Source organism: Acanthopagrus latus, chromosome 19, assembly GCF_904848185.1.
Source record: "Acanthopagrus latus isolate v.2019 chromosome 19, fAcaLat1.1, whole genome shotgun sequence".
Classification (NCBI taxonomy): domain Eukaryota; kingdom Metazoa; phylum Chordata; class Actinopteri; order Spariformes; family Sparidae; genus Acanthopagrus; species Acanthopagrus latus.
This window is the reverse complement of record NC_051057.1, coordinates 11,856,421-11,882,362: the sequence shown is the minus strand read 5'-3', so window position 1 is coordinate 11,882,362 and position 25,942 is coordinate 11,856,421. Positions and strand designations below refer to the sequence as shown.

The following is a 25,942-nucleotide window of genomic DNA, read 5'->3' as shown; positions in this document are numbered from 1 at the left end:
TAGCAACCAGAACCCTTTCCAATATTTTAACTACTAATTTCATTTTGAAAGCAAACATTATAGATTCTTTTTCGCGTGTATATAAAGTGCATAATTCAAACTCCTCATCATTCTTTTTGTGTTTTTTTCTTTAGCATCAGCTCTGTGTTCATGGCTGCTTGGGGTTATTTGTGAATTTGTTATCAAAGACACCTGTTTAGTTCTCATACAGCTCTTCTGTGACCTATTTGCCGTGTATATAAAGACGGGTGCCGCGTGAGACGTGTCAGACTGCATCTCGCCGTCTAAGCAGGTGATAATTCATGATGAGAAGAGCCACAGTTGTTCTGGCGCTGCTGCTCTGTCTGCAGTGGACGTGGGCTCAGACAGATAGAGAGAACAAGAACTCAGAGGTTCAGTTTGAGAGTCGGGGCGCCAAAGCAGCCCCTGATCAGAGCCGGACCAACGTCACCCCTGACATCTGGGCCGAGCTGAAGGAGCTGAGACACAAGATAGAGAAGCTGGAGCAAGAAAATGCAGGTGCTGCACGAACTCAAGCGACGTTTATTCTTGGTGTCAATTACTTTAGAGAGTCATTTACTGCTTCATTTTCTGTTTTATGTAAATACAATTTGTGTGATCATTTCTCTTTTTCTAGCTCCAGAGCAAATGTGTGTATACTGTGTTTGTTTGAGAGACAACATACGTAAGCTTCAAAATCTAAATGTCAGATTTGTTATTATATGGTGTTTTAGCAATTACTAAATGAGACTAAGATAAAGGTTCATAATCAACATTTTTGTTTTTGCAGTATTGGAGGTCAGATTGAGGCCAGAAGCCTTGATCTAAAATGAAAAAAAGACTGAGCTGAAACGTTTTTGTTTGAATGACTGCATGTGGATGCTGATCAATTAACCTACCTCCTGAAATTTTCACCATCCAAACTGACACAATCATTCTATTTGACTTTAAAAAGTTCAAATGTGTCCAACAGCTTTAGAGGCCAAGATGAGCTCCAGTGTAAATGATGTGGAGGAGATGAAGAGAGTGACTGCAGGTACGCTAAATAAGCCAAATTAAAAGTCAAAATGTCAGATTGTGTTAGTAGTGTGAATGGAACTAGGTTAAGTAGGGAGCATATTTAGAACAGCAGGATTCAGTCTAATATCAACATCAATGATTACGGTTATAAAATTAAGCAGAAATTATGTTGTTCAGCTGGTACCGATTCTACTGGAATTCAAAAGTCTTGGTCACATTTGTTCACAAACTCATCAGTAACCTTTTCTCTATGTACGTATTGAATATCCACAGACCCTACGAAGGTGGCGTTCACAGCCAGTCTAGCTGTAGATGTTGGACCTGGTACTGATGCCACACTTAGATTCCTTAGAGTCCTCACTAATATCGGCCAAGCCTACAACCCAGATACAGGTAATCACCGCTTTTACTCACACACCTAAATGTGCATAAAAGATTTTTATTTATTTTTTTTACAGAAGGTGAGTTGTGATTGTACTAAGCTTTTGGTGGTACTATCGTTGGTAAAGTTGTTAAACAAACACCGTCTCGTTTTGTTACACTGACACAGTATCGATCTGTAAAGGTAATAAAACCAAGCCAGAGAGATGAATTTTTTTTAGAATAATAATGGCAACTAAAGCATCAAGAGACAAACTCTCTTAAAACAAAGGGGCGGAGGTCATGCAACAGTGAGACAAAGACAGTTTTTTTGACGTTCTGATATTCTCGCCTGCTGCAGGTATCTTCACAGCCCCGGTCACTGGAGCCTACTACTTCAGATTCACCTTATGGAACCGTCGTACAAATACAGAAGTTGGTGCTTCTCTCCATCACAATTACAAGAGGATGATGAACAATTCAGATTACAATGATCATATTGCCTATGTGTCTCTGTCTAATGGAATAGTTCTTCATCTGGAGCAAGGGGACGAGGTCTTCATGACGATAGATTCGTACTACAGTATTTCGGATACTGGAGATAATCGTACCACCTTTAGTGGTTTTCTACTTTTCCCCCTATGAGTGCAACCACAGTTATCCGTAAAATGTTTTAAACATTAATCTGTTAAAAATATAAATGCATTTCAAAAAACAATTAACTTTGTGTGTGTTTTATTGTCTGGTTTGAGGAACAAATAGAATATTTAAAAAAACATCTGCTTATTTTATTTTTTTAAACATTTCACTGTTAAAAATGACCTACAGTGCCTATCAATAGAACATATTACTCTATTGATCCGTTTATTGTAAGCGTGCTACTACAAGTAAGGGAAGATGCCAGGTGAGGTCACCATTATCAGGAATTAATGGACGGTGTGGAGGCCGGAAATAAAGTTCTAAAGTTCTTAAGTTTCTCATACACCATAAGTCCATTTACCCAGAAACACCTGAGGGTTTGACTTATAGCTGAGACAGTCTTTAACATCCCAAAAGGTTCTCCTGTCCACTCAGCCAAAAATATTTGACGTTTTTTGTTTGGGTTTAAAGGAACAGAAAATGACATTACCTTTGCGCTCATACAGGCTGCAGAGCAGGGACCAGTGTGGACGGTCACAGCATAGAGATAAGGGTCACACTGGGAGTTGTCAGAAAGGTAGTGGACTCTCCGATTAGCCTTGGCCATGACATCCGCCTTCTTGCGCGCCACCAACCCGGGGATGAATAGGCACACACACAGCACCAGCACACCCAGCACTGTCAGATCACGGGTCACACTGGGATGACAGAGAGGGGGAGAGGAGGCACTGGAGGACGTCTTCAAACTTTTTCACTCTTGCAAACTGATCACTACAACGATGATTATCACACTATCTTCGGTGTGTTGTTTTTCCCTGGTTAAATATATTTCAGTCTCAGGAGGATGAGGTCACCTCAGGAACGGGTCCAGATCGGTTGCGTCGTGGCTGCTGTGGATCCGGTGCTGCGCCACAGTCAGCGGCCTCAACTGGTGACAACTGAGACGAACAAGAAAAGAGCGATCCGCTTGTCTGAATCCTCAACTTGTAGTTGCATCTTGCATGTGCGTGAGTGTTTGTGTGTTTAATCCACGGTTTACCTGCAGCTGACAGCAGCGGTTGCGTCTGCTCGCTGTGTCCTGCAGCCGTGGTGTGTCCAGGCCCCCCGGTGGTCGTCCCAGGACAAACACAAGCTGCTCTCCACTGTGAGCGTGTAGCTCACCTCTCCGCTCAGGTGCTTGTGTCTGGGGGCTTTCTCAAAATCAGCATTCAGCACGGCCAGGTGAGCCACCCCTGCAGAACCGAAACCGAAAGTTTCAAAACACGCAAATACTGCCAGACGACAGTAACAAGTGAGGATTGTCTTGGTGATATAGAAAGTTGTCAGATGGTGACAAAAACTCATAATTTCCGGTGTGATCGCAACTTGTTTTCTATCTTATCATTTCCTGTCACTAAAACACAGAAAATAAGATTCTGAGATTTGGATCGCAACCATTGATGGGTATTTTTAACATGATACCTCTTTGACAATGTGAACATCACATCACAATTGCAAGAATGGCTATTTGTGTACTCAACATACTGCTGATACATACTGACTAAAACACTGACTGATGTCACTGAGACATTTCCTTACCACTGAGGTAGGATGAGGGCAGAGTGAACTGAGTGGTGTCACTCTCCCAGCGGTGAATCCTGTGCAGGTGGTGCATGCTGGGAGTCGGCCTCTCAAACATCCTGCCACAACAGAGGCTCATGGTTTGCTTGGTTTTTTTTTCGCTCAAAAACAAATTAATAAAAGATGACGATGGCAGCTGCAAGTCTACCTGAAGAGCAGCAGGATGGGAAATGGCTTGCTGAGTTGCGGGGTGAACGCCACACTCAGCTGGATGGCCTGCTGCAAGTGCTCCTGGGTAATATTGAAGCTGTGGTAGTTGACCCCGCTGCGCTGGAGGACGTACTCATGCGCAGAGCTCTTCTGCAGAGTGGATGTGAACAAGTGGTTATCTACAACCGTTAATAAAGCATTAAAACATTACATCTTCTCCTACATTCCTGTTTTTCAAAGGTGAAGACAACAACTCCCATGATCCCACGCTACTTCACCACGTCTGCAAACTACTAGCTGTGCTTTTTGCACCGCACTTTACTGTAGTGACTTATCACAAATGGAGTCAACTCGTGAAGAACAACAGACAGGAAGAGACAGCGACGTACGTTTCTTGCCGGTTGTTGCATCTCGACGTTTACCGGTTGCACGAGGGAGCGAACAGCGATCTTCCTCCTCGCGCTGCACTCGTACAGACTCAGGTCAATCACTGGTCCGCTCAGCTGGAAATCAGCAGAGGAAAAATGAGAGCAATGCCTTTGCCTTTCACTAAAAGGCCTTTTACTAAGTGTTCATCACATCTCGCCAGACTCACCCTCCTAGGATAGTGGGCCCAGGTGTAAGGGCTGTGCGTGAGCTCCGTCAGCACGCCGAGAACACACGGTGGTCGATGCCGTCTGCTCTCAGTCCCTCCACTGTGACGACCAAACAGACGCTGGATCAGGGAGGCGGGCATGTGGAAGGCGGCAGAACCACTGCTGATGACCGTGGAGGTTTGGTTTTGGTATGTGGCGTATAAGGCGATAAAACCGTTGTTGACTCTGTGTTCCTGGGCTTTATGGAACAAGATGTATTTCTGGAAAAAAAAAAAGAGAATTAATAGTAGAGACGCATCGGGGCAACATGCACGTTCATAAGTAAGAACATGTTTTCTCTCACCAGCATCATGTCTGAAGCGGTCTGCAGAGTATCAGCTACAAGCTGCACCACCTGCTTTGAAATCGATCCTCCCTTCCTGATGTAAACACCGCTGTTTTCCTCACGTGAGTCTGAATCTAATGCCAGTTTAACGTCAGCACTGTTGGACATTTCCGGTGTGATGTCATTATATCTGACAGCAGCTTGTAGGCTGTACGAGAGCAGGGCCATCAGGGTGTCGAGCGTCTTCTCGTCCAGATAGTACCACGCCGGAGCGCCGGACTCTGAAATTCCGTCTGAGATGGCCTGAACATGAAGTGTCGCCTGTCTCGCACTCGCGAACGTCACCTAAATGGGATCAAGCCAAAGTGAGAAACAATCTTCATCTTTCAGCTTGAACCTGTCGGTGTCTATATCAAAGAAAGTGCATGAAAGGAGACAATCTTTCACTAACCTGACTAGTAGCTTGTAAAAGGTGTTTGAGGATGCAGATGTTGTCCACCATTGATGCCTGGGATTAAAAAAAAGACATGTAGTGGTAGTAAAACGTTGTTGAAATTTTGTGTGATAGAGCGTGTAACATGGCGTGTTACAGAAGAATTGTTGACATCTAAACTGGTTGTGTTAATCCTTTGGTTTACTATAAGGTGTGTGTGTGTGTGTGTGTGTGTGTGTGTGTGTGTGTGTGTGTGTGTGTGTACCTGTTCTCTGCTCTCGAGCTCACACACTGTGCGAATGAGCACATTGCGTGTGTGTCTCTGCGCAGGCGTGTTGGCCTGGGCGTCCAGGCTGAGTCTGTTCAGGATGCCGGTGAGTAGACTGACGTAGTTACGGACCTCCGCACTGTTCCCGAGCTGCACCAGAGCCGACAGGTTCCTCAAGCCAGACTCTGAACTGGACAAAAGAGATACTTAATATCCCAACAATACTGGGAGTGAATAATAATATGGAAATATGCTTTACTTCATGGACAACATTACTGAGAGGAGAAGGGGAACCAGTGTCTCTGATGAGTAGGCTACTGAACTCACTGAGAGTTATCCCGGATTTTTAACCACACACGCGCACACACACACACACACACACACACACACACACACACACACACACACACACACACACACACACACACACACACACACACACACACACACACCCTCACAAAGGTTGCTGCGGTCAGATTTGCTTCACTGGTGATGTATAACACCGTTAAACAACCGACACTGCTGATGACAATCTCTGATGTGATTTAGGCGCCTAATGTTTTAACGTTTCATTCACCTTACATTCAGTCTCGTTCACCGACTTCCCTGACGACCTGATCAAACTCACCGTTACTTTGAGTAAGCTTATGGATTTCTCTATTTGAACATTGTTGGAAACATTTGGGGTGAGTAAGAACACAAATCAACAAGTTAATCACAGGTCTAGTCATTTTTTTTAGACATTTCAATGCAGGATTCTTACTTATTACTGCTTAAGTTTATCTGTATTTCTATTTTTTGTTGTTGTCTTTATTTGTTGGATGTTGTCACTGTTTGTTTGTATTGCCTTGTCACATATACACATGTCTTTTGTGTTCTTTCTAATCACCTGTGTGCTACTGCTAATAACTAATAAGACCCTCATATTAAAAGCTGTCTGATGCTGATGGTCTGCAAAGTGGATTGAACCTTTGTAGTACTGCACAAACAAACAGCTCTTCAAAAGGAAATACTGCAACATAACATATCCTGGTGGTCAACATCGTGATTCTTACAGCTCCAGATCTGGATCAAGATGGGATGAAGAGGAAGAAGACGACGAAGGAGAGTTGTCTCTGGAGAAGCTTGGTCGGACTCGCACGGTGACGGGACAGGGTTTAGTGGCCGCCCCGTACGTGCTGCTTCTGATCTCCGTGTAAACAGTCACTGCAGGGGCAAGAATCAATCACGCAATGAATGAAAAGGAAACCCCTGCGATACGTTGTCATGATAATGTATGCCTGCGCACTGGACGACATAAATCAACGCGTGTGTGTTTACCTTTATAGTCATCGCTGGAGTCACCAGAAGGAAGACCGAAGTAATACTCGAAGTCTCTCCCCTGGTACAGAACCCTGGGTGGTCCGTCGCCTGCCTGGATGCTGTACTTATACACTAGGTCCTTCAGCACACACACACAAACAAACACACGAGGGTTGAAATGTAGCCTATAAGTAAGAATATGACCTTAACTGAAGATCAAAACCGCTGACAAACAATCTATTTTTTCTGAGTTCATAACCTTTCAAGCACCCTTAAATGTTCCAGCGATGGGAGAATTTTTTAATCCATTAAATGTACAAAGCTGAAGACCCTCCCTTTAAAAGGAGAGTCAAATGGCTCACATGTGAAGGAACTTTCTTTGTGTGTGCATGTGTGTGTTTTCGCTCTCTAAGACAGGAGATACCTCCTTCCCAGAGGCGCAGAAGATGCTGAAGTGAGTGTATAACTCCCTTCCTTCCTCCGGTTGCACCTGGCACGTCATGCCTTTCGGAGCAGGGTTGGTTTTTAAGAATAGCTGAGTCCGGCCCAGAAGACTGTCATCGGATTCTGAGTACAACAGATGAAAATCAGATTAGCATAACGATAAATCCCTTTTATTCTCATTAGGAAAAATAAATGGCCCATCTTGAAGGAATGGTGATCACATCGTATCCTTAAGTGCTGTGAAACTTACTGGCGGTGACCTCCAACATGTACCTGCTCCCAGGCCTCAGACTGAAGGGTCTGAACCCGAGCACAGAGGAGGAGATTCCTGAAGGGAGAGATTGAAAGAGAGAAAACAACGACTAAAGACAAAGGGCGAAAAAACAAAGGAAACGTGTGTCTGGAAGTTTGCTGATTAATGTACCTGTGTAAGTGTAGGACTCAAAAAGCCCGCTGTCGACCAGGTCTCGAGATAAATCAAGCAAGATCGGCTCCTGGTTCACAACAGGCAGCCTGGAATCGACCAGATCACTCCCCTCGTCTTCATGCAACGACGGCTCAAACTCCAAATCATCTCCGGGACTGAGGTTCTCACCGTCCACACCTGAGTATATGCAGGTGTTAACACACAGCCTCCCACACTAGTGATTCTTGGTGAGTGCAGGCGCAATCAGAATCAGAATCAGAATCAGAATCAGAATCAGAAAAGCTTTATTGCCAAGTACGATTTTACACATACGAGGAATTTGTTGTGGTGATGTTGGTGCATGCATCAAATAACTATTAAGTGAAAATATAACAAATTAACAATATAAACTATTTAAAAAATAGAAAATATAACAAATTAACAATATAAACTATTTTAAAAAGTAGAAAATATAACTATATAATATAAATATATATCCACAATCTGTTTCAAGCTGTACCTGTTGGTCTTCCGGCTGAAATCCCTGGGTCTCCTTCCTCTGCGGTCATCCAGGCAACGTCGTAATCCAAATCTGTCATAGAATCATTTTAAAAATCACACACTGAAAACCTGCACAGGATTAAATGTAAAGATAAGATGGTTTAGTTTAAGTTTTAGTAAATAATGCAAGACAATGTTCGCTGGTAATGCCTTTCTTTTGTGCTAATTTTATCAAGGTTAACCCATGAAGACCCTCTGCTCTTACTGTTAACCATCAGGAAAGCATCAAAAGAAAATACGAACTCACTCAAATTGCGAAAATTACATTTTTAAAAGGATAATTGGCAGCTCCTCAAATTCTCGGTCGGACATCAAATGAAACAACGGTGTGATTTTGATTGATTTCTTGTGACTCCGACACCAGAGCGACTCCACAGCTGCACAAATCTCTGCTCGGTTCTGTCTCACCTGATCGACCTCCCGAGCCGCCGCTCTCCAAAACGGGGGAGGAAAACTCCCAGTCAGCGGAGGAATCAATTGGGAATTTGCTGATAACGCCACTCTGGCCAAAGTGGTCTAAATATAGGACGCCGCTGTTGTCAAGGGCGAGGGGCTGGTATTCACTGGGAGAGTACAAAGGCTCCGGAGGGTCAAACTCCCCCAGAGGGTGATAAAAGGGCTCCTCTCCTGGACATAAAGAGCATAAGCTGTTAAATAATTCATAAACTGTCCATTTTACTGTTACTGTGACCTTGCGTGTTATTAGCTCTTGTTGATTTCCCTCATTGAATGCTTCTGAGCTGAACGTCGTGAGCGTAGTCGACGCTATTGTGCACTATTCCTCACAAAGTCCACCTACAGGATCGATTGATTTCATTTTAAACAGCCATTTTACACAGCTTACCCGATCCTTCCGCTCTCATATGGGCTAAGGAAGAGAAAAGCTCGGGCTCCGGTTCCGTCAAACCTGCACGAGGAGAACAAGAGAGGGTCTCACTATCCTTACTCCTGTTTCAGTACAATCTGCTTTTACAGCACCGAGGTCTCCGTCTTTCTCGCACCAGTCACATTCAATTACACACCGGCCATAGTCGTCTTCTTTCTGGTATTCTCCGATAATGTTCCGCTGCCTGTCACGTTCAGATCCAGCTTCTGGACGCTGGATTCGGAGGAATTGTGGGTGGAAGTCACAGAGGTCCGAGGGGAAGCGGCAGGACCCTCCATAACAGCGGATGGAGTGGCAAGATCCACTGAGTAACAAAACGGGACTAGAAGAGAGTTCCAGTGAGATTTATTTCTTGCAAATTTTTAAAAAAAGGCAATTTGATGTACATGTTGCAGTGCATACATTATTATTATTATTATTATTATTTATTTTTTTTTTTTTTACCTTCAATGACAGGCTTGGAGGACGCATTGACTGAAAAGAGGCGCCAGGAGTACTGGATGTAGTCCGGGTCAATATCACAGCCTTCGCATGAGGCGCTGACGGAGAAAGACTGATCCCAGTTCACGTGCTCTCCCTGGCAGTGAGGGCAGTACACTGACAGCTTCCTGGATTGGAAACAGTCAGACACACGAGTCAAGGCACGGTACTTGTTACTTGAAACTTCACTTCAAAGCGGCCAAGAAGGGGGAGAAAGCCCAGTGTGTTTCCTGTTAATGCACATCGACAGTCGTCAGATACAGCGCTTGGCCAGTAGTGATGTTCTTTGTAACGCTCACCCGATCACATTCGATGTCAATGTGAGGAAGGTCTCTGACGAAGCCGAGCGCTCGCCGCTGTGGATGGTGAGCGTGAACTGGAACTGGTCAAAGTTCTGCCTAAGGAATGTAGCTGGAAATGCGACCACGGGGAACGAGGTGGGAACGTCTCGGTGGAAGCAGGAGCTGGCGATGGAACTGACTGGCTTACATGTCCAACTGAAGCTGCGGAGAGAAAATCAGACAGTCAGTTGAGTTGAGTTGAGTTAAATCTTTCCTTGAGCGAGGATGCATTACACCCATCCAAGTGCTTCCGTACCTGACTGGGCTCATGGGGAAGTCCGGGTCGTAAGATCTCCGCCCGTCCAGCACGACCGCAGTGGTGTTCCTGCTCCTGATGAAGACGTTGGTGCCGCCCTGGATGAAGGCCACAGGAGGGCTTGGTATCACCTGCACTCTCACGCTGTAGTTACTGTACACCACGCTTCCAACCACCTGAACCTGGAGGGCAACGACAGATATTTTCAGTCAAGCCACACTCACAATTGTAAAGAGATCCCAGCTCCCAGTCCGAGGACCAACGCATCTGTCACTCACCTTGGCTCTGGCAGTGTAGGTGTCATAACGCAGGATGTAGCCGGGCAGTACTAGGCTCTGTCTGTGTGTGTCTACGAGGGGCAAAGGGAAGTCCCGTCCTGCAGAGTCAAACAAGGTCCAGGTGTATCGAAGGCCTCCTGAAAGGTCACAATCCACTTCCGAGTCATAGGTCACCCCGAGACGGATCACCTCGTATCTCCGCACCTTGAAGAGAGTCGGAAAAGAGAAGATGACGAATTGTTATTATCTTTTTAGGTACCATATCACACAAACATATTAAGGATGAGAAAGATACACAATACCTGTATTTTAAGAGGTCCCATGTTTTTGACCGGTGGAGGCCGACAGGGCCGGTCCACGACAAAGATGGGACTGCTCAGGGAGGCCGAGCTGACCAGGTTGGACACGGTAACCGTCACTGTGAACTCTCCTGTGCTGAGGAGGGTGAAGAAGCGCATACAGTGAATACACACGAGCGGAAACACACACTGCAGTGAGGCAGATATTTACGATTAACAGGTAACCAAAGAAAAATGGAAAAGAGGTTCATCAAATCAGGATCTAGGAGGGGAAATTCAAGGTCGTCTGGTCCAAATAATAAGACACTGTAACTCGACGGGCACTGGATTTTTGAGGCAGATATTGATGTTTAAATTATAATTATTTCATTTTTCAATATGAAGGCCAGTGAGAGCAAGCTCTCTTTTATCCTTTATATCAAATATTATCAATCAAATATTATCATTATCCTTATTACAATATATACATATAAAATACAATATGACAATCAATAAGATACACATTAAACAGGCCATGGATAACACCAGTTTAAATATAACATATAAATATAACAAATAATGCATCATTATTATTGTAATTATGAACATTATTAGTGGTAGTAGAAGTATTGGTATTTAACAAAATTTTTATCATGTCAAGAAAATAATGAAAATTAGTAATAAGAAAATAAACATAATTAATGTTACATTTTTACATAAAAAGGGAACAGAAACAAACATTGTAGATAAGAATTGTTCAATTATTAATTATTGATAGTTATTAGTTAAAGTATTAAAGTATTCTGACCAAAATATGTAATCTGATGAACACTTTTCAGTTAAAGAAAATCTTCTCCGAGGTCTCTGATAATAATATACACTATATTACCAAAAGTATTCGCTCACCTGCCTTTACTCATTCTATGAACTGAAGTGCCATCCCATTCCTAACTCATAGAATTCAATATGATGTCGGTCCACCTTTTGCAGCTATTACAGCTTCAACTCTTCTGGGAAGACTGTCCACAAGGTTGAGGAGAGTGTTTATAGGAATTTTTGACCATTCTTCCAAAAGCGCATTGGTGAGGTCACACACTGATGTTGGTCGAGAAGGCCTGGCTCTCAGTCTCCGCTCTAATTCATCCCAAAGGTGTTCTATCGGGTTCAGGTCAGGACTCTGTGCAGGCCAGTCAAGTTCATCCACACCAGACTCTGTCATCCACGTCTTTATGGACCTTGCTTTGTGCACTGGTGCACAGTCATGTTGGAAGAGGAAGGGGCCCGCTCCAAACTGTTCCCACAAGGTTGGGAGCATGGAATTGTCCAAAATGTTTTGGTATCCTGAAGCATTCAATGTTCCTTTCACTGGAACTAAGGGGCCAAGCCCAGCTCCTGAAAAACAACCCCATACCATAATTCCTCCTCCACCAAATTTCACAGTTGGCACAATGCAATCTGAAATGTACCGTTCTCCTGGCAACCTCCAAACCCAGACTCGTCCATCAGATTGCCAGATGGAAAAGCGTGATTCATCACTCCAGAGAACGCGTCTCCACTGCTCTAGAGGCCAGTGACGGCGTGCTTTACACCATTGCATCCGACGCCTTGCATTGCACTTGGTGATGTGTGGCTTGGCTGCAGCTGCTCGGCCATGGAAACCCATTCCATGAAGCTCTCTGCGTACTGTACTTGGGCTAATCTGAAGGTCACATGAAGTTTGTAGCTCTCTAGCAATTGACTGTGCAGAAAGTCGGCGACCTCTTTGCACTATGCGCTTCAGCATCCGCTGACCCCTCTCCGTCACTTTACGTGGCCTACCACTTCGTGGCTGAGTTGCTGTTGTTCCCAAACGCTTCCATTTTGTTATAATAGAGCTGACAGTTATGTAATGGAGACACTGTTTCTTTTGTTATTATATGAAAAAAAAAAAAAAAACAAAACAAACAAACAAAAAAAAATGTGCACCAACGCCAATACATACAACAGATGTTTGGTGCTGCAGGAGTGCTTTCCAAGCGGCTTTAATAAATTGTATACATCCATTTGCCAATTTAATGTCCCTGAGAATAAAATCATCTTGGTTTTATCACACATAAAGGATTCACACTACACGCTACCAATCCCAGTTTGTATGTTATTTATCTTATGAAATGTCTTGTCTTTAATCTGGACCTTGAGTCGGTAATAAAAAGTTGTGAACTGAACTGAATATATCTGGAATACATCAACACCGATAGTGAACGTCACCTGTGGAAGACGTGCTGCTCTGTGCTCTGTCCCAGTCTGGATGATCCGTCTCCGAAGCTCCACAGGAAGCCGACGTCGGTCCCCACGTTGACCCGACAGCTCACCGTCGCCATTTGGTTCTGCGGGACAGACGGCTGGTGGATCAGACGGTTGAGCTTCACTGCTCTCTGGACCACCAGTGGGAACACATCGGAGGTGAGGGAGGTCCGGCCGCTTGACATGACTGCAACTACATCATACCTGCAGTGAGGCGAGGGGGAAAGGTACAACTCTTACTGCTTACATGTCTTTTTTTTATCAATACAAACAATATAAAGGATTTTTAATTTGATTTTTTTTTTTAGGATTTCAGGATCTATTACTGAAACTCTACACACACAGCACTTTGTTTACATGCCTTAGTATATGTTTAATGTACAGGTGACACTTTACATTACAGCTGATTAATTACATGGTAGGAGTGGGCAAACAGTTCAACAAAAAAGAGGTAGTAAATAAAAATATATGATATATCTTCAAAAGTAATAACCAATGACAAGGTGACAAAGATCCAAAAATAAAAAGTGACAATGGGGAAACACATTTAAAGACAGCAACAAGGCAGAACTATTTAGTGTCATTATAGATATATTTTCAAAATATCAACCTGCTGACAATTAAATGGTTATATCGATGCACAATTTACAAATGGTAATCATGGATTCCTGATGTAAGGGAGTGCGTTTTACAGAATTCATCTGAAACAGTCTTATTTGCAGTACACTGAAGTCAAACATCACAGGAGTCAAAGGTGCATCTTCACTGTATGTCAGCTGTTTCCCGTACCTGCCAGGTTTGTGGTATCTTGTGGTGACGGTCCTTGAGGTGGTTCGGGCTGATGTTGAGTCTCCAAAGTGCCAGAGGAACTCCACGGGGTCTGGTACGTCAGTCACAGCCTGGAAGGTTACATCTGTACTGGTGGGATAGGCTTGCTTTGCTGCATAAATCCGCACTGTCAGGGGACAAATCAGACATCACATTTCATTTATATTTATAAATCTAAATATATTGCTACACAAAGATAAAGTATCAACATTATGTTATTACATTGCAAAATAAATGTAATCTAATCCAATAAAGTTACATAGGAAAAAATATGTAATCAAATTACAGTTACTGGCACATTTTCAGCATTGCTTTTGATTGGTTCTCTTGTTTGCATTTACAATGCTTCGCTGATCGCTGCATGAACCAAAGCCAGAAAATAAAAGCAAGTCCTCAAGAGCTTAGCAGTGTCACATCCAGATAAAAGCATGAGACCTTTATTGAACTAAATCTGCTTGAAAGACTGTGAGAAAAATGAATTATCAATTTATTTAAGAAATGTGAAGATTAAAGATCTGACGGTGATTAAACAAATAATGTGAGACATTTATATTTATATATATATATATATATATATATATATATATATATATATATTTATATATATATATATATATATATATATATATATATATATATATATATACATATAAAAAGTCACACACTTTTTTTTCTGAAATGCTTAATCAAAGTCCCAATGCTCAGCGGTGTTAGAAATCCCTCCTCACCATTGTCAGCCGAGCTGTGAACAGGACTCTGACTGGTAGGTGGCTGCCACGTTGGATTAACTCTAACTTGCGGTGACGGCTTCCTGTTCCCCTCCACACACAGCCTCAAGCTTTTCTTCTGAGAAGACACTCGGTTCTCAGCTCGAAGCTCCACCACAACCGTCTCTGTGTGGTTGACATGCAAAACCACTGTCGCCTGCTCTCCTGTCGTGTAACTGCTGTTTCTGTACAGCAGTGCTGCATTCACCAGCAGAGACAGGGTCATGTTTGACCCCGCCGTGGCGCTGAATAGGACAGTGTGTTTTTGATTTGCTGCGATCACACTTTGAGCATTTAACGCCAACTCTCCTACTTGATCTTGAGCGAGGATGTGTGTGGAGAACGATGCAGAGCTGACTGGGTTAAAGGCCTCAACTGTCACTTTGTAACAGCCTGCCAGTGAAAGAGACGCCTTTATGCTCCACTCTTCGGTTGTCCTGTTCAACACGATGTCATCGTCCAAACTAAAGGTCCAGCTCACTCTCGAGCCCACTCGGCTGGCATTGCTGAGGACCTCCAGGCTGAATTCCACGTGTGTTGAAACTTCTGACTTCCAGCTCCCAGAAGGCCTCAGTGCACATATATTCTCGTACAACATCGAGGTGTCAGAGAGCAGCACTGACGGAGGATCCGAAGTGGAGAGAACTGAAGCTGTAAGGTGGTGCTGTCCTGCAGAGGGGTGGAGGCAGCAGCAAAGGTAGAGGTTCAAATGGCAGCTGGAGCGGCTGTGGATGTTGAGATAGGTGTCCGAGAGCAGATATAAATGGGTGCCAGCGTGACAACGGATGTTATCGTGGTTTTGATTGAGACTGTGACCACAGCTGATGGTCCTGTTGTTGCAGCCATGATCGCTGCCGTTTCCCTGCTGAGTCATTTCGCTTGAATCATTTCCATCTCCATCAAAATGAGCTGTGTTGTCAATGCGGCCGTGCTCAGCGGTCAGTGTGAGGTTGAGGACGAGAAGGTGCTTCATGGTGGTGAACAGCTCCACGTCCACGGGAACACACTCTCCTGAGGTCAGCTTCCTCCCCGATACACTCACTCTGAGGTCAGACATGGCGGGACGCACCACCACCTGCAAGTGTTGAGATTAAAGGATACGTTGGGTCATCATTTGGAGTTCTCTTAATGGCAAAAAAAATCCCATGAAAAATCCAAAACACCAGTGAACTGATTCCATTAATGTATTGGCTGCCAAAATCTGCTATATCTAATTCCTCTGTGTCATGCGTCCACCACATTTTGTTGCTGCAAATGCATGCTAATTCTCCAATTGTGTATCAATCCGCAGCTAAAAATAGTCCACAACATATACTCCTGTTTAATTAGCCCTGTTTAAAAAAAACATTTGCTAAAAAACTACAGTGCCCAGCTTTGTTAGGGATTTTACTAAGATTATTTTCTAAAATTAAATTCTAATATTTTTGGGCATTTTTAAATACACTGCCATACTGACTAATGCATTGTTGGCTTCGATATTTTCATGGGCTTTGTAGCCACTAAGTCAAACTTAGAATATCACTAACTGTATGCTGTCATCATTATTAAACATTTCAGATAATACTTCTGCTGTAAATACATGCTAACTCAACAAATGTGTATTAATCCACCGCTGAAAATAGTCCCCCCAAAAATGGTCAGTTTCCTCCTGTTTGAGAAACATTTGCTAAAAACTACAGCGCCCAGGGAAATTACTGAGCCTGTAAAAATATATATATGTATTGGACACATGTTTCAAGATTTATGTTTTCAGAGGTAACCAATGGGCTTGGCGCGGTGAGCCACAGACAGGCTGAGGAAGTCATAAATCTTTGAAAGACGGACTAGATATTTTTGGTTTTGGTCTTTTTATGGGTTTTGAGCCAATAGGACACATTTAAAATATCACCAGCCATATCCTTCGATCCATAATAAATATGAGGATGAGACTGCAGTGAATACTTCCTGAAACAACAAATGTGTATTAATCCGCAGCTGAAAATAGTCCCCAACAAATGCACAATTTTCTTCTGTTTGAGCAACATTTGCACAAAAACTACAGTGCCCAGCTGTATTAGGAAATAACAGAGTCTTTAAAAAAAAAAAAGAAAAAAGAAAACAGAAACTCCGTTTTTGGGACATTTTTAGTAGGAGCCAGTGGGTCTGGTGCTGAGAGCCACAAACAGGCAGGGCAAGTCATAAAGTATTGAGAGACAGACTAACACTTTGTTGGTTTTGGTCTTCCAATAGGTTTTGTTGACAATGGTACAAATTTAAAATATCACCAACCACATCTTTCAATCCATTATAAACTATGAATTATGAGCAGAAGACTGCCGCTGTATATACTCACTAACTCAACCAATGTGCATTAATCCACAGCTAGAAGTAGTCCCCAAAAATGCTCAGCTTTGAAATGAGTAACATTTACTAAATTACTCCAGTGCCCAGCTGTTTTAAGAAATTACTTCTTTTTTTTTTTTTTTTTAAATAAAACTTTAATATTCTGAAATGTTTATTTTAGATTGATGTATCTTTATGTGTGAACCAGTGGGCTTGGTGTTGAAAAAGTCTTAAAATTATTGGGAGACTGACAACACAAATCAAAAAATATAACCAGCTTTATCACTATCAATCAATATTAAACATGAGAATAACATTTTCAGTGAATGAATTCATTACTCACAACATGTATTCTCTCCTCTGTCCATCCAAAAGCACCTGAGGCGTTCACTGACACCATGTAGACTCCCTCTGCTTCAAAGGTCCAGTCCTGGAGACATTTAGAATTTAAGTTTTTTTAGTTAATCAGATTGAAAACGTGACGGTGAGTCAATGAGGAACATTTCAGATTTAATAAGTTTGTTTGCTTTCATTCTTTTTTTGTGTGTGACATTTTTCTCTCATTTATTTTTCACATTACAGTCCCTGTCAAACACTGGCATTCTACCTGCTGTTTAAATACGATTTTGACATGAGGTGGGGGTATCAGTAGCTCCGGTTCTTACATGAAAAATGAGCTATCGCACTTGGCTGCAATGCCTCACTGTGTGTAAGTGTAGTGATCAAAGAAACACATGTGGATCAGATTTGTCCGTGTCCTAAAAAGACTTTGTAGAATAATTAATTTGATAGTTGCCTATTATTGACTGGATATGATGCTTATGAGAACTTCTCCCATTTTAGGTGTTGACCCTTGACCCCACATAAATAAACATTATTTAAAGTGAGTAAAAAATGCAATAAATATTTATTATATGTGATCAACTTGTGGTGGTGTCTGTGTTGTTGTAAGACCACAGCCACAGACCATATTCTGTAATGAGATATCTGATTCCAATAAAATGCATATTGAAGCATATTTTTCTCACTAAACCTGACAACAACATGTATACAATCCATCATAAATCTTGAATGCAATTAGCATGCGCATACAATTGTACACTTATTCATTTTTAAGCAAGCCCGGTTATTTAAAAAAAAAAAAAAAGAAAGAAAGAATCCGTAAGTGAAGCTGATGAGAATCTTTAAAAGGCAGATACTGTTTTTGTTTTAAGCTTGATATTGAAAGTCTCATAATGTCATAAAGCAGTCACATACAGGCTGGACTATAAATTCATGCAGGCTGACTTTAATATCACTGATTCATTGGGAGTCAATTCTAACACTTAAAAAATAAGAATAACAAAAAATAAAAGAGAATTCTTGTTGTCTTTGAATTTGCTTCATTAGGCATAGACTAGGCTGAAGTTTTGTTAAGCCACTAGAGAAAAATCCATTATGTATTGTACATGGTGATTAATTTGAAAAAGGAAACCTCAGCCTTAAATGAAAACCTTTAATTTAGTATCTCAGCCCTGCTCACCACAGTGCCGTTCACACAGTCAGAGCTGTGGGTGCAAACTGTCTTCACGTCCTCCATGTTTGTCCCTTTTTCCTCGTGAGTAAAGCACCAATAAAACTCCTCAACCAGACCATCGCCCACGTCTGCCTGCAGCGTGGCGGGGTCACCCACGTACAGCGCCTCCACTTTAACACTGTCGGAGTCTTCGGGGAGGAAGGGGATGCAGGAGGGGACGCCCATGGGGCCGTGAAGCACAGAGATCACCGGGGGCTGAAAGACGGAGAGGTGGAGGGTGGAGGAGAGCGCGGAGAGGGGGTTGGAGACAATGACGTCTACACAGAAAACGTCAAGATAAAAGAGGAGAAGAAGAAAGGATTACCGCATTGTAACAGTTTCACTCTTAGTTAAATATGTATTCACCATCTTATTTAACAAGCTGTTCTGTTCTTGCTGACTCACATAGCTCGTAGTTTCCCGGCGCTTCCAAAATCCAGTGAGACGACACAACAAAGGAGCCGTCGGCCGGCACGCTGACACGCTGTGAACTTTGACCTTTATGGGTCGTTTCCTGAATCTCAACAGTGACGTAAGAGAAATCTTGCCTTCGCAGAGCCGGAATCCCTACAAATCACAGAAAAAGACATTTAAAACAGGAAACAGTGAAAGTGATATGTGCCATGAGTATTTTTCAATAATGACATAAACATTAATCATTTATTCTGATACATTTTCTCTGGGTGTAAATATGTTCTTTAACATAAAAACAAGCAGTATTTTTGAATTACACCATTGTATATATTTATGTACATGCAATGATGTATTTTTGGTGAAACATATAATTGAAATAGTTTTTGTTGATCATTTTTCACCACGTTTAGCAACATTTAGCTTGTTTTAAGTTGAGACCCAAACATGAAGAGCGCTACATTTTTTTCCAGAGTGGCTTTCCCTTTTATTCCAGATATACAATTTTTTTGTGAAACAACTGAATCTTGAAAAAAAAAAAAGGTTATATAAAAAAAGAGACACTGACTACATAAATACTGTCTTTTAAAAATTCTGCCTACAGTTAGCACAGCACCGTGCATGGACAAACACACTTTCTCTTTGTAATAGTCTCAATAACTCAGATTTTCTCTTTATGATGTAAATAATATGATATATGTACTGTATTTATATATAACATAACCGATTATATATTACATTTCAGTTAAGCAAAAACTCAAATTGTTTATTGTTAAACCATGAAGAATATTCAACAGCCAATAAATAAATTGAAACAATCTGCAACAGAGACACAGAAAATACATGTTGAGTAAATAAATGTAATAGAATCATTTCCACACTGCCTGGTCACAACTACACCTGTGTAAAACACAGCAGCAGCTGACCTGTGGGCTGGTCGGGGCGTCCAGTCAGGTTGCCTGAAACTTTCACAACAAAGGTCTGCCCAGCCTGCGCCCTGTGTGGAGAGGCAGACAGGCGAACCCTGTGCAGAAACGGTCCTTCAGTTCTGTAGAGAGCCACACATCCCCGTCCATCTCCTACAGGCAGGGAGAGGACGCTGGAAAAGAAAAGAAAAGAAAAGAAAAGAAAAGAAAAGAAAAGAAAAGAAAAGACTTAAGATTTAAAGCATTCAGCACAGGTCAAACACAAAAAGTGTGAGGGGCTGTGACATACACATGCCAGCTCAATTTACACACATTTGAATATAATGTTTCACTCAGACGGACACAACACTTAGGTCTGTCAGACACAGCAGATCAAGAGAAGACATGGTTGGGCACAGAAAGACAAAGGAAGAGGCATCAGTCTCTGTCTCACCTCTGTCTTTCTTCTCCTGTGACGTCCTTCATCTCTCCACTGGAAGATGTGTTGAAACACTGGCAGGACACCAAACTGTGCAGCCGGCTGCCACAGTAACAACCCTCTGAGCTCACCGCAGCAACCTGGAACCTTCAACAACATACGCTGACAGTTAATACAGCGCAAACTGAACACAGTTATACAAAACTCAGGGCTCGTGTACGGATGTCGTGAGGCACTTTCAGAAAGAGCAAAAGCAAAAATCAGTGTGGCTTGTTCCTTTTGTTTGCAGCAATAAGCTACATGTGACTGCACAGAGTAAAAACAGACATTTCCAACATGGAGTCTGCCAATATCTTCAAGGCTGCCGCTGTATTTTAATGCTGAAGGCTTTATTAAAAAGAAAGAAAGGCAAAAAAGAGAAAGACTGTAATTTCATGGTTTTACGCCCCCTTCAAAGGCAGAACAAATCACATGGAAATCTGGACTTCCACATCATTTAAATATATTTTTCAAACCGCTCTGGTGTTTGAAATTAAATTTGTTTTTAAAAGACTTCAGAACAACAGGGCTGCACAAACGCAGGAGTGCGTTTTTTAAAAATAAAAATCTGTTTTTTATACTCTAATCCAAGTTGGTGTCAACATTTAGGGACAACAGGGATAATCTTTTTAATAACATGAAGTGGATTTTCACCTTAACCCCCATCAAACATGGCACAAACAAATCCAGCTGAAAACCACCTGCGTGTTCTTGTGCAGCCCCCCCTCGCCAAAAAACACTCACCCCTCATCCAGGCAGCGCACGGAGCAGGCTACCGGGTCAAGGTCACGGGCGCCTTCGGGTGCTCGGAGAACCGAGCTGCCGGCGCTGACGCACCCCGTGAACCACGGCGAAATCTCGCGGTCCGTCGCAGGCGCCGCCGCGGACAAGCGCTGAAAAATGAGCGTGCAGAGGACAACACCGAACATGTCTGAGGCCCGAGAGAGAGGACGAGCTGGCGAGGAGGAGGGCGAGTTTCAGTACGAAGGGAAAGACAGGAGGCCGCACACTGCATACAGTACAGGGTGTGTGTGTGTGTGTGGGAGGTGTGAACACAGAGACTGTATGCAAATTAAGCATCCGAATAAGTGAGAGTTTCATACCAGAGGCCGTGTGCGTGTATCCGGTGATGCTGCTGAGGATGAAGTGATCTCACCCTGCCACCCTTTTTTTTTTTTTTTTTCCAAACTGTATTTCATGCATGTTGTGTCGTGGGGGAATTTAAATGAATGTGCATCTGCCCTTTAAATGGGATTTGTTCTGCAAAGTGAACGTCTAATTTTTTATTTTTTTTTAACGCCATGTGTCACACGCACAGCTGCACCGAGTCTGCCCCCTCCAGACCTGCGTTGCTGCCTGTTCTGTCACGAACGCTGCAAAAATTATGCGTTCAAATGAGGCACAGAAATACCACATCAAACAAACAAAAAGAAAGAAAGAGAGAAGAAGAAAGAATAGAGGAACGGGTGATCTTTTTCTCCCCCCTCCAGCCTCGTGCACACTTTTAATCCAGAGATGTGAATGAAGTGACGCTGTTGATCTGTTGTCATCACACCGCCTCGTTTGGATGGACCCAACTGGCCCGAGAGTGACCTGGCCCCGTGCCCAGCTGCTTTAGAAAGGCCTCAAAACTGGATGAGAAGAAACAAGGGGGAATTATTCCTTTACAGCCACGCGTGAGACACGAGCCACGGAGCAAATCCCGTTACTGACGGGATCCCGTTACTGTCCAGCAGCCCGTTTGAAGCCGGCTGGACCACCTCAGGGTCAGAACTGATCTCAGTTGTTTCACCAGCATTAAAAAAAAAAAAAAAAAACGGCAACTGTCCTCAGACTCGTCCAAAAGTGTTAATGTGTCTTTTTTTAATAAAATTTGGGGACTATGTGTTTTACTAAACAGTTAGGCTGTCAACTGAGCCATTAAGCCTACAAAGCTGAATAACATGCACCATGAGCTGAATCAATCGTTCATGCCGGAGCGTTCGAATTTTGGTTTTTTTTTTCTGACGCATAAAAGTGACAAAATGTGTTGCACCTGAGCGTCACCTGTGCGCACTGGTGCGTCAAGGTGCCTCTGCTCCTGCGCCGGACACGCCATTTACCGTCTTAACCCAAGGAAATTCTACCCAAAAAAATCTGAAAATGATCTCACCAGCAGTGGCAGCCCATTTTGAACTTGTTTTTTTTTCCACAAAGGTATGACCGGAAGCTTCAGCGCGATCTCCCTCTCATGACGCACTTTATTTTTTGCAGAGCGCCTAAAAGCTGTTGGACTGAAAGATACATTTAAGAAAAAAAAAATTCAAAAACAGACCAGTTTGCCCTGTGAGCCCTTCGGTGAAAAAAAAAACCCAAAGCCGTCCTCGCCGTGCTGCTAACTCCACCGCTCCACCTTAAAAAACTCTTCCGGTTTCCCAGACATCCCCTTTAAGAGAATTGCGCGCTCCTCGGCGCGGCCGGCAGGAGGCGCTTTCAGACCGCGCCATCTCCTCGGGCTGACTGTACCGGAGAGAGGCACAGCGGGGGGAATCAAACACATTTTCTGTCCATTTTTCATGCGGAATACGCGCATATTTGGACGATTTCGTTTCGTGTCCGGCCGAACGTTTGGACGCAGTGAAAAAAAAACCCAGCAAGCGGATAAACGGAAACACAAATCATCACATTTTACTTCAGCCCAAAAAAATAAAAAATAAACGGTGGTAATCTTTATTGTTGCTCAAATATAGATTAACGGCACAGCGCACTGGTTATATGATTTAAATTTGACATCTCATATTTCGGTATGTTAAATCAGGATCGTTCTTGTATTTATTAATTAATAGTGAAAATTCATTAAGTATTATTGGCCGTGGGACCCCCCGGAGTCCAGTCAAGCACCTCCTGGTTGTCTGAGGAGCGTTTTCTTAACCCAGCCCCTCACATCAATATGCGGGGCTGTGCCCCGTGACAGTGTATATAAAGCCCACACCGGGCCCGGTGTACCTCCAATAACCTGCCTCATTCGTTAAGCGCACGGTGGGTTTTCAACGTGCACACGCGGTGACACAATTAACAAACCGCCAAGTCAACGAAATCTGTCAAATAAAAAGGAGGGGAAGCTGGTGGATCGGCGCTGCGGCGCTGCGTAACGGTGGGAGTGGGCGATAAAACAGGCGAGGTGCGCGGGGTCTCGCCGAGGACGCGGAGTCCGCTGGAGGGACCGGTTCAGCGCACTGTACGGAGCCGGGGCGATATCAAATATAGATCATGTCAGCAGGAGGGTTGTCGGACAAAAAAAATAAATAAATAAAAAAGAGAAAGAAAGAAAGAAAAGAAAGAAAGAAAAAAGCAGGGACATGCTGGAGGGAAAAGCAGCCCGTTACTTCAGCCTTCACACCTTTATATTTGCACATATTTAAGCGCCTTTATCACCATGGGAGGGAATTAGAGTTACACCTTCACACGAAGATGAACAAATAATCCAAGCCGCTCCATGTGCTGATCCTTGACTGGACTTCCACCTCTTTATTCACCAGCCCCATCACAGACTCAAGTTCCCTTCATCTGGGTGTAAATATTTGAAGAAAAATCGTTCAGTGGCTGCTCCTCCGCCAAAAATAGATCCGACAGGCTCCCGCTTTTCAAACCAAATTATTGTTATTATTATTATTTTTGGCTTACAGGAGGCTCCTTTTGCCTCGCATTTCAGAGGGCTTTCCTACTTTTTGATCTATTATTTAGCTCATTCATCTCTGATCTCAGCAGATACCACTTTCAGACCAATGAGCCACACAGCAGCTCGTATACTCCCCCGAGTAATGAATTTGATAAAGAAGTCGTGTGGTGGAAGGTATTCATGGAGAGAGTCTCTTGGAGCCTAAAATAAATACAGGACCCATGATCCCTCTCTGACCAAACCTCACTCTGAAGCGAGGGCACGGCCATTTTTTAAAATTAAATCACTGATAAAGATGTCCAGGTGTGGCCACGTCTGTCCCCCTCACCGCCTCCGTGGCTCAGTCTCTGTCTAAATGCGAATTATCTGCGATCACAAGCTGTTCGTTTTATCAGCTCTGTGATGTCTTTAAAGAAGAAATCATGGACGCAGGCCAACGTTTTCTATTCGGGAGCGGACGAGAAAACGAGCTGCGTCATGTTGCCAAAACAGAAATGAAACAAGATAAGCAGCAGATTAGGCCGTCATGGCAGCGAGAGGCGAGGAGGCGAGTCCAGCCACAATAAAAAGCAAATGAATCATGTGGAAAAATAAAGTGTTTGAACCCAAGGAGGACTCGGGGAGAGGGGAGAAGAGGCTGTTTGAAGCTGCCAGACATGAGGCAGCTTGTTTTGGCTTTATTCTTCCCCAATCTGTTCGCGTTTATGTATTTTAAAGCATACTCACATGTAAACTTTATATTTCAGGCAGCTGATTACTGTGGCTGTGCAGCAGTCTGAGTGTTTTTGCGTTCATCTGTAACGCAGGACTTCCATCCTTCTGTCAAACATGAATAGGAAACGACTAACTGCAGATTTTGAAGGAATCTAGTAAAGAAATGGACTCAAATATAAAAAGAAACGTAATGTCGTATGTGCCGTTAATCAAAGGCCCTGCGTCATCGTGCGTCACCTTCTCTTTAAACAGGCGCTTGAACTGGACATTTTATCTGCAAATGTATGGCGAGGTGATTTGTGATTTTACAGCGAACAACAGCAGAATCTAAAACTGACAAATTTTCATTTCAGTCCCCAGTCTGTTTGAAATTAGTGCAAGCTTTACAACAGGACCAGCCAAAGTTAGAGCTAAACTAGGTGCCAATTTAGATAAAAAGTCCATAACTGACCATATGTTGTGCTTCAGCCTGTGCTTTCATTATTGCGTGTTCTGTTCTTGCTCCATGCGCTCTTGAATCACACAAACACAGAAATAAATGACGTTTGCCACTTTTTGCAGGTTAATTAATGAGTCTGAACTCACAATTAAGACGTAGTTGTTATTCAATCAGCTGTCTTCAGGGTACAAACGCTCCTGGGACCCGCTTATGTTTTCTTTTCTTTTCTTTTCTTTTCTTTTCTTTTCTTTTCTTTTTTTTTCTTTCTTTTTTTCTAACATACCTGATTCTTCTCTTTGTGCTGCCCAAGTCACTCAGTCTTTGCGTGATCCCAAACTCTCTGCCTATTCATTTACAAGCTGCTCAACCACGAATCCAAACAGGAGGCCTGGAAAAATAATTCAAAGTTCAGGATAAACCAAATCAATAAACCAATAAGTGACGATCTGCCAACGACCTAAAATTCATGAATGGATACTAACGCGAGAAAATGGTGGTTTTAAGGTCCTATTTGTAAGAAAAGCTGATTTTTTGAGTCTCATCCCTAAGTTGTCAGAAAACTGACGCTTTTTTTGCCTTCATCCCAAAACGTCAGGTTTCGACGATTATAGAAACCCCGAGTGTCATTATTTGACGAGTTGGGAATGAGACTCAAAACTAAACTTTTCTTACAAACAGCACTTTTAATGGGGCTATAAGAAAAAAAAACCGCATCTATTTAATCCTAAAGCTTTTTTAAGCATTAGAAGCACCTTTATTATATAGTTCACCTTTGTGCTTCAACGCGTAGCATATAAGTTAAACATCCTTATTTAAAAGCTATTTGACGGCCTCTGTCGCCCTTTCCTCCTCCCTGGGGGGAGGAGAGGGAGCTCTGCGGGCTCGGATTACCCTCCAAACAAGCCTCAATCAGGCCAAATTATTAAGGAGGATCCACTG

At 42.9% G+C, this 25,942-nt stretch overlaps 2 protein-coding genes across 12 annotated transcripts in view; one reads left to right on the top strand and one right to left on the bottom strand.

Moving 5' to 3' along the window:
- The window catches only part of LOC119008397 (polycystic kidney disease 1 like 1), a 32,966-nt gene extending 8,299 nt beyond the window's left edge, over positions 1-24,667 (bottom strand). For 2 of the 10 annotated variants that reach the window (XR_005071407.1, XR_005071408.1), the window contains exons 1-33: positions 20,937-22,315; positions 20,169-20,300; positions 19,736-19,908; positions 18,804-18,965; positions 18,366-18,676; positions 17,187-17,273; positions 14,483-15,596; positions 13,716-13,881; positions 12,891-13,130; positions 10,668-10,800; positions 10,366-10,569; positions 10,088-10,269; positions 9,790-9,993; positions 9,455-9,618; positions 9,147-9,332; positions 8,969-9,031; positions 8,533-8,751; positions 8,084-8,155; positions 7,582-7,761; positions 7,408-7,485; positions 7,138-7,280; positions 6,732-6,852; positions 6,467-6,617; positions 5,409-5,601; positions 5,162-5,218; positions 4,729-5,055; positions 4,385-4,645; positions 4,179-4,292; positions 3,788-3,939; positions 3,598-3,698; positions 3,059-3,251; positions 2,874-2,957; positions 2,510-2,717 (exon numbers count right to left, since the gene is read on the bottom strand). Coding sequence is in view for 8 of the 10 variants with exons in the window: in XM_037078637.1 (XP_036934532.1) it covers positions 2,510-2,717; positions 2,874-2,957; positions 3,059-3,251; positions 3,598-3,698; positions 3,788-3,939; positions 4,179-4,292; positions 4,385-4,645; positions 4,729-5,055; positions 5,162-5,218; positions 5,409-5,601; positions 6,467-6,617; positions 6,732-6,852; positions 7,138-7,280; positions 7,408-7,485; positions 7,582-7,761; positions 8,084-8,155; positions 8,533-8,751; positions 8,969-9,031; positions 9,147-9,332; positions 9,455-9,618; positions 9,790-9,993; positions 10,088-10,269; positions 10,366-10,569; positions 10,668-10,800; positions 12,891-13,130; positions 13,716-13,881; positions 14,483-15,596; positions 17,187-17,273; positions 18,366-18,676; positions 18,804-18,965; positions 19,736-19,908; positions 20,169-20,300; positions 20,937-21,121 (6,360 nt within the window). In the remaining 2 variants the exon portion in view is untranslated. Of the gene's footprint in view, positions 1-2,509; positions 2,718-2,873; positions 2,958-3,058; positions 3,252-3,597; positions 3,699-3,787; positions 3,940-4,178; positions 4,293-4,384; positions 4,646-4,728; positions 5,056-5,161; positions 5,219-5,408; positions 5,602-6,466; positions 6,618-6,731; positions 6,853-7,137; positions 7,281-7,407; positions 7,486-7,581; positions 7,762-8,083; positions 8,156-8,532; positions 8,752-8,968; positions 9,032-9,146; positions 9,333-9,454; positions 9,619-9,789; positions 9,994-10,087; positions 10,270-10,365; positions 10,570-10,667; positions 10,801-12,890; positions 13,131-13,715; positions 13,882-14,482; positions 15,597-17,186; positions 17,274-18,365; positions 18,677-18,803; positions 18,966-19,735; positions 19,909-20,168; positions 20,301-20,936; positions 22,316-22,344; positions 22,595-24,576 lie in introns of those variants that run through there. The other 8 variants (XM_037078639.1, XM_037078640.1, XM_037078637.1 and 5 more) reach the window with 7 other exon arrangements.
- LOC119008401 (complement C1q subcomponent subunit C-like) lies at positions 135-2,098 on the top strand. 2 transcript variants are annotated; one of them, XM_037078651.1, is made up of 5 exons: positions 135-519; positions 974-1,036; positions 1,294-1,413; positions 1,742-1,815; positions 1,910-2,081. In XM_037078651.1, the coding sequence occupies exons 1-5, from the start codon at positions 303-305 to the stop codon at positions 1,943-1,945; spliced, it is 510 nt and encodes a 169-aa protein (XP_036934546.1). In that variant the 5' UTR covers positions 135-302; the 3' UTR covers positions 1,946-2,081. The 2 variants fall into 2 exon arrangements, with proteins under 2 accessions (XP_036934546.1, XP_036934545.1); XM_037078650.1 differs by having other exon boundaries at positions 1,742-2,098.
- Positions 24,668-25,942: the final 1,275 nt, after the last annotated feature.